Source organism: Diplotaxodon limnothrissa, linkage group LG6 (genome assembly GCF_057381915.1).
Source record: "Diplotaxodon limnothrissa isolate DT_005_m linkage group LG6, D_limnothrissa_male_GT1.1, whole genome shotgun sequence".
Taxonomy (NCBI): domain Eukaryota; kingdom Metazoa; phylum Chordata; class Actinopteri; order Cichliformes; family Cichlidae; genus Diplotaxodon; species Diplotaxodon limnothrissa.
This window is the reverse complement of record NC_140601.1, coordinates 30238324-30252394: the sequence shown is the minus strand read 5'-3', so window position 1 is coordinate 30252394 and position 14071 is coordinate 30238324. Positions and strand designations below refer to the sequence as shown.

At 36.9% G+C, this 14071-nt stretch overlaps 1 protein-coding gene across 3 annotated transcripts in view; it reads left to right on the top strand.

Moving 5' to 3' along the window:
* The first annotated feature begins 1168 nt into the window (after window positions 1-1168).
* Window positions 1169-14071, top strand: part of LOC146630833 (E3 ubiquitin-protein ligase SMURF2-like) — a 60902-nt gene continuing 47999 nt past the window's right edge. For all 3 annotated transcript variants that reach the window (XM_085354985.1, XM_085354984.1, XM_085354983.1), the window contains exon 1: window positions 1169-1587. In XM_085354985.1, coding sequence (XP_085211111.1) covers window positions 1536-1587 — 52 coding nt within the window. In that variant the 5' untranslated portion in view covers window positions 1169-1535. The remainder of the gene's footprint in view (window positions 1588-14071) is intronic.

The window sequence follows — 14071 nt, the reverse complement described above, 5'->3', positions numbered from 1 at the left end:
AATAAACATTTATTAATTCATATGGAGTTTTATTGATTGATGTTTCATCTGTTTCCCTGTGTGTGTATAACAAACAATGAGCTTATGCTTTTTTATAAAACAGAAAATTAATTAGAAAATTAATAATGATTCATCATTAATGATAATGGTTATTTTATATTAACTTATTTTTATTAAATAAGCTTGCGCAAACTAGTGGATTAATTTCAGATGCACAGTTTTGTTGCGCTAAACAGGCAGTATGTCTTCACCACCACTAGGTGACACTGTATTTCTACTTTTGTTAGGTTTAAAAACAAGGTGTGTCAGTGTAGTAACTATAGTCTGGATGGAATTTCAGTTTTGCAGTATATTGTATTTTATATTGGGGTGATGACTTGGAAGGTTATATGCATCTATACAGCAGGTAACCTTGGGGTGGGGTGGCACCACTTGTTTTGAGCTAACTGGTTTCATTATTTGAGAGTTTAGAGCATATTTTTCGCCTTAGGTTTACACTATATCTTTGTTACTTCAGGCGACCCTTAAGCAAAGTTTTTGGAATTATAGTATTATAGTGGAATTATATATATTTTTATATTAGTTTTGTGTTTAAGTGTATCAAAATTAGAAGGCGTCTAATTATTTCTTGATTCAGTAAATCTTTTGGTTTTATATACTGGCGTATTAGTTTTATGCATTTTTAAAAAGCATTTTTATATGAGCTTTGCTATAAAATTATACCCCTCCTTCAATATTATTCATCGTAGTTTTGTTTGTTTTTTATTTCCAAATATATAAATATGCTTCCTTTTACTACAACAGTTAACCATGATAGTTTTCTAATATCAAAACATTTCTTTAAAACTCTCACTTGTCTCACTATCATAAGAAGCTTGCTGTCATCGGTGAATAAGGCGAACAATTAAGAAACACAGCTGAGTTTATAACCAACATGACCAGTTCAGGGCCCAGCACTGAACCCAGTGAAGTGATCCTGTTAGATTCGATTTTTTTATTTTTTTAATAGCAAAATCTGGTCTATAATATTCATAACAAGGAAGTATTTGTACTGGAAAACTATAAAGCATTGTTTTGATTGTGAGTTTATTTTGAACGCTCGCACCGGATGTCCTCTCGTGTTTTCCTCCCCTGTCCCTGCCTGCCTGCAGTAGAACTGTCTTCACCATCATCACGAACAACTTGAGTCCAGGCAGCCCAGGCAGAGCAGACGCCTGTCCGGATGGAGGACGAGCCTCTCTGCTGACTTGTATCAGTACTCGTGGCACACGGCATGATCTGCATTTGGAAATGTAGTTATTTGCAATTGTTTTGCGGAAAAGGAGTTCGCGCGGAGAGTGTTATTCCAGGGATGTGATTATGTTACCTGTTTGTTGCGTGCACAGTCAGCGTGATTTGCTATGGTGATACTACAAGCTAACCCCAAGCTAGCAGAGGGATTTGTTTGGGAGATGTCTTTTTGAAAAAGAAGAAGGAAAAAAAACCTAGACGGTGATAATTTTGTGAATATTCGTCAAGCTGGAACACGAAGGGGAATGTCTAACCAAGGAGTGAGGAGAAATGGCCCAGTAAAGCTGCGGTTGACTGGTAAGAAAATTTAAACCCCCTCCTGCGCCGCTCGGAAACGTTAGCGAGCTAGCCTCCTAGCCCAGCATGCTAACTAGCGTCTCCTGATTGTACAGCATAACTCTGTCCTGTGTTGTAATCTATAAAAGCGCTAAACCATATCTTACCTTATTATTATTAATAATATTGTTCTGACTTGACTGAATTCCTTTATTTCTAATTGAAATCCGGGGTAGCATACTGAGGAATATTGGAAGCTAGTGAATGAGCTTTTATCGTTAGCACACATTAGCGTTGACAACAGTGTTTATTGGGTGGTTATTATTCCCCCCCGAAGGTTAGCTATGTTTAAATACTTAAGCTTGATATCGACACGTTTCCTCAAAGCCCTTCAGCATTGTGATAAGTGGTTATTTTAAATACTTTTATTAGCAGTAGAAGCCTTACATTACAGCCTTACCTTTTTAAAAATCATATATTATCTTAATTTTCCAAAGATAGCTGCTGTGTTTCTTCACGGCAAGTGCAGAATAAGCCAACAGTATATTACAAATTAACGTCCCTAATGGCAATGATGAATTTCGAGGAAAAGCGTGAAGCAGCAGAAGAGGTGAAGGTGGTGTAATACACCGCTTTATTTTTAGTTTACACAGGTATTTATTTTTGTTTACCCTGAAGAGCGAGTGGTTTAACAGGGAGATGACCTCTGTAGGATATATTTCGTCATGGGTAGATACAGGAACTCATCGTCTTTCATCGCAGTTATCTGGTGAAAGCTATGTCAGTTTGTTCAGTTTGCTTAGCTTGGCAGAACAAAAGATAAAGTAGTTTCTCCCTTGGAGCTTATTTCACAGTGGGCTACGTGGGCTGTAGTGCTCTATGCCATTTCTGATGAATTTATAATGAAAGGTGAACATAATTAAGTTACTTGATACATTTGAAGAAATGTGGTTGGCATTTTTTTTTTTTTTTGTTGTTGTTGTTAAAGCCAAAGTTATCAACAAAAGTATAGTCTTGAGTCTTGTGTTACTGCAAACGGGCAGAATTAAAGCAAGCTGTATGAATTAATTAGAAGAAGATGAGAATGAGTTACATTTTCCTTTGTTCTGCTCTTCTAATGATGTAAGAATATCTCTATTTATTGAAAAATCTTAAAAATCACCAGGTGTTTTGATGTGCTGATGATGACTGAGTGAAACACTTGTTCAATAATTTCGGTGTTTATAAGTTAGCTGCCTTTGTTTCCAAAGCTTGGAAAAGCTGTCAGGTAGCATTATTTCTTCAGTATGTCATAGCTGGCTCTGGTTTCTTATTGGTAAATCTCTGAGAGCTGGGACCTATTACTTTATGCGTGACACAATTCTTAGGTTGATCAAAATCAGTCAAATGATTTGTTGATTTTTATCTGGCATGACTGCTGAAGGCAAGAAGGGAACTTAAACTATTTGACCGTGATGAGATGTTTTTACCTTTATTTAGTGTCACTGTTCAGCACTGTAGCATGTCTATGGCTGTGGAGTCATTGGTTGCACTCATTAAGTGCAGTTTGCTACGGGGAACAACAAGCTCATTCATACAGAACAGGGTATAGTTGTACCGAAAAGACAAATCGGTACTCAAAGAATTACCCAGCTGTTCTTCCTGCTTGCCTCTTCTCTGTGGTGGTTAGTGAGAGGAACTTTTTTTTTTTTTTTCTCCTCAGACTTGCCTCCCAAGGTATTTTGGACTTGCGAGTTTTTGTTGTAACACTTAGAATGTATGAAGCAGAGGGAGTTGCATTATCTCAGTATTGGAGGAACAAAAAGAATCCTGAGGAGATTGAGGGATAAATAAGGTACATATTTACCTATTGGTGGGGAAGGCTTGAATAAATGTTCACTGGACTTGAGCTTGTTAATTTCAGAATTTACACATGCTCTTAAATTAAAGTATTGCAAGAGAATCTAAGTTTAGCCCTTACAAACTTAACACCACAAGTAGGTAATCACATTTTTTTTTTTACCATGTTATCCAAATGTCTGTCTTTTAAGCCTTCTAAAAAGACTAATAGTTTATGACCAAGATTGAATTTGTCAAGAATTTTCATGCACTAAGACTCAAAGCTTTCTTTTCATGTAAAGATTCTCTCCCTCTTCAAAATCTGTTTACTCAAGTGATGAAGATAAAATTAACGAGCTGCAGAGGAGTAAGAAGTTAAAATCTAAAAACATATTTCTTCCCCAAGATATTAATGCTTCTCTGCAAACTTTCCGTCATTTAGTTAAAGAGGAGGTGCAAGTGCTATCCTAATTTATTCCACAGGCTCTTAAAAAATCTTGCAAATGATGAAACAGTAGTTATCCAGTATGCTAGTGAAGGTGGTGCGGTAGGCAGAACAAAGAATCATACTGCAGTTCAAGTAATGAGTCAGTTGCATAATACAGACTTCTACAGTTCATAAAGTTATGATCTTACATTGAAAGTTTAGAAGTAAATAAAGAACACTCTAGCTGTAAATGGCACTTTAATATCACAAGGTCAATTTGGATATTTGTTAGAAGAACATCCTAGATTTCCCATTCTCTTATACATTGCCCAAGATTTATATAAGTTGTGTGGGGGCCTGTTCCATGATCTCCTGTTGTCAGTAGGCTCTCCTTTTTTGTGTAAATTAATATCTGTGAGAGAGATCAAAGATACTAATCTTATGTCCAATGGAAGTCATGAGTTTATATGCGAATGTTCCCCATAAACAGGAATTGGAAGGCCCTACATTATAATTTGAATGCAAGGGAAGAGGGAACTTTAGCAACAGCATTGCTGATAAAGTTAGTAGAAATAGTTCTCACTAAGAATCTTTTCAGATTTGAGTTTTTGTTTTTTTCCCCCTATAGAAGCAAAGGGTCTCAGTGGGTAGCCCTGTCAATCCTAGTTATGTGAATTTATTTATGGGGAAACTTGAACTTAGTCATGTTGATCATGATCATACCTCTCCTTTATTAACTTTTGGTTCAGATATATTTATGACTTATATTTATATTTATTGGCACTGTTGAGGATCTAAATAGATTTAACTCAAGGTTACCTAGTTTTACATTTATTACAGAGGCCAATTGTGAGGTTTCATTTTAAATGTGAGAATGAATAAATCAGAAATAATACAAACTATTATTTATTAAAAGTGGGCTGATAGGATTTTTTTTTTTCATTATTCAAGATATCATCCATTCTCTTTGAAGAAGAGATTACCGTATAGTCAGCTGTTGTGGACAGAAAGGATGTGCAGTTTTGAGGAGGAGTTTGAGAAACAAGCTAATGCTTTGTATTCTTGTTTCTGAGAAGAAGAAAAAAACCTCTTCAAAAAATTTTAATTGTTTCTCTCTCTAGGGTTAGAAAAATAGATAACTTTTAACTTTTACTTTTTCACTCTTATAAATGTGGGGAGAAAATATTGGCATATTTTGTATGATCACCCTGCTGGTTGGAAAGTGTTAATCATCTACCCACAAAGTGTTCTACTAAATTGAGAGATAATCTTGTAACGACAGACTTATCTGTTGAACCTACACATTTTTTTTTTAAATTCTCTTCCCTCTGGAAATTTTCCTTGTTGAACTGTAATGCCATTATTGAAGGAGATGATTTATCACACTGACATATAGGTAAAAAAAAAAATTCAAGTGAGTGGTAGAATCGCTTGTAGGACCAAACCTGTAGTAAAAGTATGGATTTTGTTATGTGGGGAAGACGAAGAGCGAATTTACAGTTACAATTTCTGAGCACAAGATTAATATCAGAAATAATGATTGAGTAGTCAAAACATTTTCAATAAGCTGGACACAGCATCGGTGGTTCATGGGTATTGAAGCAGTTGTGCCATTAAATAGTGGTAATAGATAATAGAAGCTGCTCGGATATATCATCTGCAAGCAGTGGTTTGGTGAATGAGCTTCCTGCTTGTTGTCCTGGGTCCGTTCCCCCCCCCCCCAATATGTGGATGGTTTTACATGGACTTGCGTGAATTCCAGGAATGTGAAACCTTGGAGAGACTTTGTCCTGATAACAAACACATTCTGTGATCATTACAAGGAAGTATGTGCTGGGGGGGGGGGGATTGAGGTTCTCATATAGAATGACCAGAATTTCTGTTCTTACAGTGATGACCAGTGACGTAAAAGGCTTGAGCATGCAGCTCTCACCGTACACAAGTGTTTAGTTGAGACCACCCTTGGTTTAAGTGATCGAGACTGCAGGAATTTAGAATTAACGTTGCAAACTGGTCCACCATTATTCTGTCTGTTCTATAGTCTCTCTATTTTTCAATGTTGTTTTTTTTTGCTGTTATTAGGTTATTAAGTTAAGTATTTTTTTTTTTTTTTTTTACAACAGACAAGGAATAACATAACTTAAACATAAAGCTACCAGGTCATTGCTTACCATACCAAAATAATAGTGTAAAAATTTCAAAGAGGAAATTCTTTTACATACATCCTCAGAGGGAACAAAAAAAAGAGCGACAAAAAAAACAACAACAGCCACAACAAATAAGGGAAAGGAAGTCGGTCACCAGTGTTTCTCGGAATAGCAGTTCATGGCATCTGCAGTCCCAGGATTTCTTGAAGTTTTCTGTATTGTTATTTAGCTTGGCCAGCATGTTTTCAAATGATACCGTTTCCAGCATGAATTCCAACCAGTTTTTAATATCCAGAGCAGAAGTGGTTTTCTATAATCTGAGGATTACTCTGACAGCCTTGACCAATCCCACCTGCGTCACTGTACTTTGGTGCTTTGAAATATTAGGTATTATTGTCTGATCCTGCAATAGTCTTGGTGACATGGGTATCACCGTGCCCAGCCACTTTCCTATGTGCTGTAATACTATTTTCCAAAATGGGAAAATGTGTTAACAGTCCCAGGTCATATGTATAAAGGTTCCTGGTTCTGCTCGACATTTCCAACATAAATTATTGGAAAGTAGACCCATTCCATGAAGCCTAGATGGAGTAAAATAAAATCTGTGTACCATCTTACAATTAATACATTTTCCTCTAGACTCTTTAATATGTTTGCCATTATTTAACACAATTGCAACCATTCATCATCATTAATACTACAGCCAAGGTCCTTCTGTCAGATAATCCTTACACCTTTACAGACATCCTTTTCTATGCCAATAAATAATTTGTAAAATGTGGGTGCTTTGTGTTCTATACTTGTACAAACATAAAAACCAACAACGTAAAACTATAGGGATGCAACAGGGAACATGTTGCCGCTTTATAGTCCTTTATTAATTACTACTTATCTATTATTTAAAGTTGGTCCGTGAGGCTCATTGAAAATTGTGCTTAGGCAAAACAACCACCTGAGTCCCAAAGCATAGAACCAGCATGAATTTTACCTTGTGTTTGAGGAATATACACTTCCTATGATAATACATCTTCTCTAATTGGCTTCTTCCAGAAAAGTTTCAGTCTCTGCGCTATCTCAGATTTTATTTCTATTTCCTTTCCAAGTGAAGATGAGTGTTGCCGGGAACACCAGAAGGTGTTTCTTTACAATGTTGAAAGCTCTCCGCTTTTCCACAAGCTCCTTCATCAGATCCACAAAGAAGGATAGTTTGCAGCCTTCCCATTCTAACTCCGTTTCTCTTTGGCCATCTGTAGTACCTTATCAAGCTGATGAGCACAGAAACTGCATCGGGATGGTTTGGGGTGGTTTGTTCATATCTAGTTTAGGTGCCACCAGGCGATCCTCTCCACATACTGAGCCATGTTCACCCTTTCTTATTTGCCTTCTTTCAGCCCCACCATTCTCACATTATTCCCCCTGCTCCGGTTCTCCAAATCCTCCATATGTGCCCAGAGCGTCACCAATTTCTTCTCACACATCTTTGCCCAGTCTTATTTAAATATTTTTCGCTGAGTCTTTAAGCTCTTTGCAATGTCGCATTCGTCTTTCGTATTTCTTCCATAAAGTCAGAATTGTTTTTTTTCCCCCCATCAGTTCAGCTTGAGCCCTCCAGAGGGCTCGGAGTCACTGAAATATTTTCAAACGTCGGGCTGGTCCTTGTTCTTAGCTCGCGTCTCATTCTCGCATCTTTGAAAAAGTTAGCCCTACTGTTACTCAACATTTCTCTGGGAGACTGCAAATATCTGGCCACTTATGAAGGTCTTAAGTTTTAACGCATCAAAAGTACTTATACCTCTCAACCTGTCAGGGTATATATTTCCAGTTTATGTGAAAAAAGGGTTGGTACTTCTGGGAGCTCTTCTAGTGTGCTGCCATCTTCCTTGGCTTCCTAGTTTTTCAGTGTTAGCAAAAATGGGAAATTGGCTGAGCAAGGATGTATCTAAAGAAGTTAAGTAAATAATTATAAAGTTATTTGATTTATTGGTTTCATCCTCAGTTTCCAAATCTATTTATGAGCTAGTACCCAATGATTTGCAGCATTAAAATTTGAATTAAAAAAATTAAACCTACCTTTGGCACAGCTGGGCTTTTAAAAAATTGCATAGTTGTGGATTTTCACAAAAATCTTTCTTATGGCTTCTTAATACCTTTATTAAATGCTGTAAATGGTAATGCTTCAAAGCTTTTTTTGTTCTCTTAATGTGGTTTGCTTCTTAAAGTACCGTGCCAGGACTAATCATTTTGGTAACTTGCTAAATAATAATGACAGGGAACAGCCAGAGGCTCACAGGTCTTTTATTTGTAACTCTATACAGATGTTTAAAAAAAAAAAAAAAAGATTGTAGGTGATGATATTGCTGCAAAGCTCAACTGCAGCCATGTCTTATTCTGTCCGTGTTTCTCACAGTAATGTAAAGTTGAACTGATTTTGTTTTTAAATTCTCCTCCACCAAAGTAAGTGTGTTTCTGGTCATGAGTCACAGAGATGGCTGAATTTGAAGTGTGCTCTGTTCGTTATCCACACTCATTAGGATCCCCTCTTGCAGCAGCACTGATTTAGAAATTACAAAGGGTGAACTCCCACACGCTGCAGGATTTTGAATTGTGACAGGATTCATCCCCAGTTATGTCATCCCACACTGCATTTAAATGGCACCATGAAATTTCTCACATTTTCAGAGCTGCTTCTTACATTTATCTGTGACAGTTACTCTTTGATGCTTCAGTTAATTAGAAAATCAGCCTACTTTTAGTTTACTGGTAGGCAGTATGTTGTAGTGTTCCCACAGAGCATGGAAAAGAAAGTAATCTTGGATTTTGAGTACTGGTATTCCAAACACTGCAGGGTTGCAGGCACTTGTGCTGACCTTCACTTACCTTGGTCTCCTGCGAAGAATGAGTTGGTGGGTGATTTGAACTTAATAAGAACAGAACTTGGTTTTCCTTCATCCAGTGGAACATGGAGTTCCTCATAGGTGACTGACACGAGATGTACAAGGGGATGAATCCTTCTCTCAAATATGGCCTCTTGGCTGCATTAAACCAGGAGGAAGGGAGTCTGTCTATGTGATCCATTTCCTCCATCAGCCTCTAACTGGCATGCAGCAAGCAGGGAAGGACTGGAAGAATCATCTCAGGATTTTTCCCATTCAGTATGAGCGTGTGATACTAGGCTGTATACTTTTCATCTACAGTCATGCCTTGTGTTTGTGTCCCTCTCTTTCTGACATTTTGGGAAAGCAATGCTGATGCTTTCTTGTTTGTTTGTGTGTGTGTGCTGAGGTTGGGGTGGGGAGGTGGGTAGCTAGGAAGCTGGTGATTAAGATAAAGATCCAGCCTCATTTCCAGACTCTGCTTTACCACAGGGCAGACTGTATTTCAGGGAAATTATCGGGGACCACTGTCTCAGTATTCATCATCAGCACTCAGGAAACACATCTGTGTGTCAGCTTGTTTGTGTGTTAAACACATTTTTTCTTTTTTTGGTTCTATACTTGCATGCACTTCTGTGCACAGTTGAGCTTCCACAGGATGTACTGTTAGCACGCAGTGCTGAACTAAATTAGGTGTGCTGGCTTCCTGAAATTTAGGGAATGAATGTCACAAAGAGAGTGGACGTTAGTGATAGTGAAAAACTGACTGGCATTGTCAAATTTTAAGTTATATTTTAATTTTGGATTTGCTCATGTTAGTGTGTTGGACTAAGATTATGATTAAAGGTGTATTAATCTTTTTAATGGCAAATTTTAACTTTAACTACTTTTCTTAAGTAATGATTTTTTTTGTTAGCTTAATCAAAGGGTTTTTCCTGCATAGAAAATGTTTTTGCACTCACAAAAGAAGTTTATTGTTGCTTAAGTATAGTAGACATTTTTATTAAGTATTAGTAATTGGCAGTAAAAGCCGTATATTTCTATCAAACAAAGTAATAGACTGCTTTAATTCAGATCAGTGTCATGTATGTCTATATTTACACACCAGAGACCCATTTTGAGACAGGCAAAACCCTAAATAAAATTTTCATTTTGGCTTGATCTTTTCTTTTATATTGAATGTAGCTGGTTGTCAAATTTAGTCAAAACATTGCTAGAGCCTAGTACCAGCGGGCTTGGGAGATGTATGTACCTGGTGGTGTAATTTATTTTTGGGACTGTAAATTGTGTAATTTTTCAGTGCCTCTTTTTTTCTCCCCTTTAAACAATACAGTTTTGACAGTTGAAATGTGGAATAGAGTAAGTGATTATGATTCATCAGCACACAATCCATGCGAGTCATATAGTGACGTGTTCGGTATGTTCCTTTCTGCTTTATGTAAGCCTGGCACCAGCAGACTGTGCAGTCTGACCCAGATATGAAATAATTAATAGGCACTGCCTAAAATTTCCTTCCTCTAGAATACTGGGCTGTTCTTAAAATTATAACACATGTTTTCACAAATTTATGCAATCGTCCACTCAACAAGAAGAAATAATAGGCTGAAAATATTTGCTTAACATTTGTGCTAATAACCTTTATGATTAAGGCATGTGGTGTGCTATCTACATAGGTTGCTCACATACCTTAACAATCCAGGCATTCAGATAAGTAAGCTTTAGCTGTTATGAATGCAGCACCACATCTCCACCCTACTGCTTTGAAAAAGCAGTTTTATATCTGGAGCTCTGCATGCAACTTGTTTTACCAGTCTACTGCCTTTTTGAATGATCAGTGTTTGTTTTCTTAGCAAACATTAACAAAAGAATGATGCTCATTTCAATTCTGGTGGCTGTGGTTCAGGAGGTAGAGCAGGTTGCCTACTAATCGAAAGGTTGGTGGTTCAATCCCATACCAAGGGATTGCCCAAGGGATCCTTGGGCAAGAGACCGAACCCTAGGTTGCTCTCTTTGTTCATCAGATTGTGAATACTAAATAGAATACATTAGGCATAGAAAAAAAATGCTTGCATGAATGTTGAATGAATGAATGAATGGGTGAATCAAGTGATTTTAGTGCTCAAGCAGAGTAGAAAAGCACTATATAAGAACCGGCCCATTTACCATTTGTTCTGGCTTAAACATTTGCACTCAATCTGTTAAGAAAAGGCACAGGAGTCATTGTCTGTTCCTACATCATCTTATGCCACTTCTTTTATCTCCTATAACATCTCTTGTTCTTTGTCCTCTCCAACAACCCCTTCTCTTGCTAAATACTGTCTGATTTAATTTTTTGTAAATATTTTTTTTTCCGTTCATCATCAAGCCATGTTTTCTGTGAAGCACTGAGTTTTAATTCCCAGAATTGGGGATATTTCTAAAGATCTGAATCTCAGTAAGGCGTTTCTTAGCATGGTGGTCTTGAATGACTTCCAAAGATTAAAATCCTATGTTAAGAACCACCACTAGAAATATTTAAAGGCTGATATAAGAAAGTTTAGTAATGTGTGTGTCCTCACATAAAATGCTGTGTTCAGCGTCTTTGACAATAGTTGTACTCTTACGCTAATGAGATAAAGCAGCTGGACAGGATTTTTCTAGCCCGTTTTGGTTGTTTGTCTTAACTGGATTGTCAAGGCTAAAGAAACAAATATAAACAACTGCTTAAAAGCTACTTTTCATAACACTGGTGACAGGAAAGAGGAAAAAAGTTTATTCTGTGTAATCCTTATTTTTGCCTTCAGTGATTCATAAATTTGCCTAGAACTTACTGTTGATGCATAGGAAGGGTGCTTTCACAGCACATGTGTTAAAGAATAGCACCTTGATGCAGATGTGTTTGATCAAGAACATCAAACAACCACAAAAATGCAAGTCATGCTTTCGTAGAATTTCAGCATAAATTTGAAATTGTATTTCATTTGATGACCATTCTTAATCTCAAATTAAGAAATGGGCACCAATGCACCAATTCTTCAGCAAAATGTTTTGGTGAAGTTTGTAAATCTGTGTATTTGCCCAAAAAATACAAATACATGCCGGGGGGGGATTCAAAAAGGTCTATGGCCACCCACATCTGTGCAGTTCCTCTTTCTAAGATTGTAGACAAGAAAAAAAATATTGCACAATTAAATGCGTTGTATTTATTTATTTTTTGTTAGAAGAAATTGCCCAGACTTTTCAAAGAAGTACAAGTCTTCTTGTCCATGCCAATCTACTGTGCATTTATGCAGCATAGATTCCAAGTGAACTAGAAAGTAGATTAAGAAGACTATGCGTCCATGTTGTCTGCAGCTGTCCGTGTGCATGTCCAATATGAAGCAAATGTGTGACTGTGTGTGCCTGCATGTCTGCTTGATCTTGCCTGTAGCGCCTCGGTCACTTTGCTGTGGTTAGATTTTGTAGTGCAGCACCGAGATCTGTACCCAAACTTCCTCCAGCTCTGTTTAGTCTGCATTACTAGTATATACTTCAATTGACCACACACTACACAGGTTCTATACACCCGTTTACATGGCCCTCATCATCATATGGAAATGTTTATATCTACTCCAAGATCCAGCTGCTCCAGCTGTATTTATCATTTCTGTTATCAGAAGACGTCATTTTTCAGATCGGAAATATTTGTGATAATCCAAACATCAAATATTAATGTACTGGTTTCCCTTTCAATATAAACCAATTATTCAGCTCAAAGCTAAAATGAGCAAAAACTTTTGCTGGAAATTACAAAACATGTTGTTTTATTTCATCAAAGGGTTTTTTTTTCCACCAGAGATTTACTTTTAAGCTCCAGAAGGTGAGGATTGTAAAATTCCTAAATCCTCATTTAGTCTGCATTTGTGAGATAATTTGTTTTTTTTTTCATGGGAAAGAATGGTATCTGCAGTCTGATTTTTTTTTTTCTTTTTTTGTTTTGTTTTGTTTTTCCTCTCTCTGTTGAATGATATCAGATAAGGCTATCTTGAGCTGAAAGACTAACATTTTTTCAGCTCTGCTGTTTTACTACTGAATGTTATATGACATGTGGAACTCTAGTGACATGGTTTTTATTCAAGTGTACCTGTTATGCTCATAACTCCATATCATTATTCTTTGACTCTTTTTGAGTAGTTTTAAGATTCACAGCATAAAGTAATGCATAATTAGCTTGTACTGGGGATTTTTGGAGCTTTGAAGTTAATCATCTGTCATTTCAGCTCCTATATCTTTAAGGTCAGGCGTACTGTAAAACTCCTTTCCTCTAATTGTCTTTCCTCACAAACACCAGGTTGGTAAAATTTTTGTGATTTATATCCTATCAGGACGATAGATGTCTTATATCGGGATATGAGATTTTGGTCATATCGCACAGCCCTATAAGTGAGGATAAATGAAAAGCCGCACTTTTACTTTTTCCTGGTCAGCTTAAAAAAATATAACACTTGGTTGTTTTGAATTTCAGCATTACAGACACTGACTCTTGGGGATGTAATTACATAATGTGAGTGAGAAGGAAAAAAGTTGCTTCGCACTGAGGTGATCACAGTTTTTGTTGGTGCTCGGATTTCATGTTTTGGGATAACTAACCCTCAGGTTTCTGCTATGTAAAATTATATCCTCTTTCATTGATAAGGTTGTTTTTAGTTGACTTGTGGATTTTCCTTTTAGATTTAGGACATAAATCTAATAGGAACACCAAAGAAGACGTAAAGGAGCATTGCTCTGGAGAGATGTCAGCTCTCTTTAACTTAAGATTAATGATACTTGATATCAGATCAGGCTACGGTGATTTGTTTTGAGTCATTACTGTTAAAAATGACAAATTAAACCCGGCTTTAACATTTTCTGGTGGTCTGTTTGTATCTTAACACAGCACTGTGTTTTAGGAAGCATTTGGCATATATAAGGAGTCTAAGTAATGAAATCCCACAGGTTGCTGCCATTCCCATAACTCAGCGTTACTGTTCCCCACTCATGACCTGCATTTTATCACGTATGCTTGTTGACACATTTATTACACTTTATTAGTGACACCTATACTACGTTACACTATAGTCTGTGAATTTGCCTCTCTTAATAGCTTTGTAAAACTTGTTCCGTTGTTTCAGTCAGTCTAGTTTAATCTGCTTTTCAAATTACTTTAGTACTTCAGTATAGAGCGAGCAGGAAAATGGAAAGACTGAACACCTCAGTATTGCATAACAACCTCTGACGGGAGA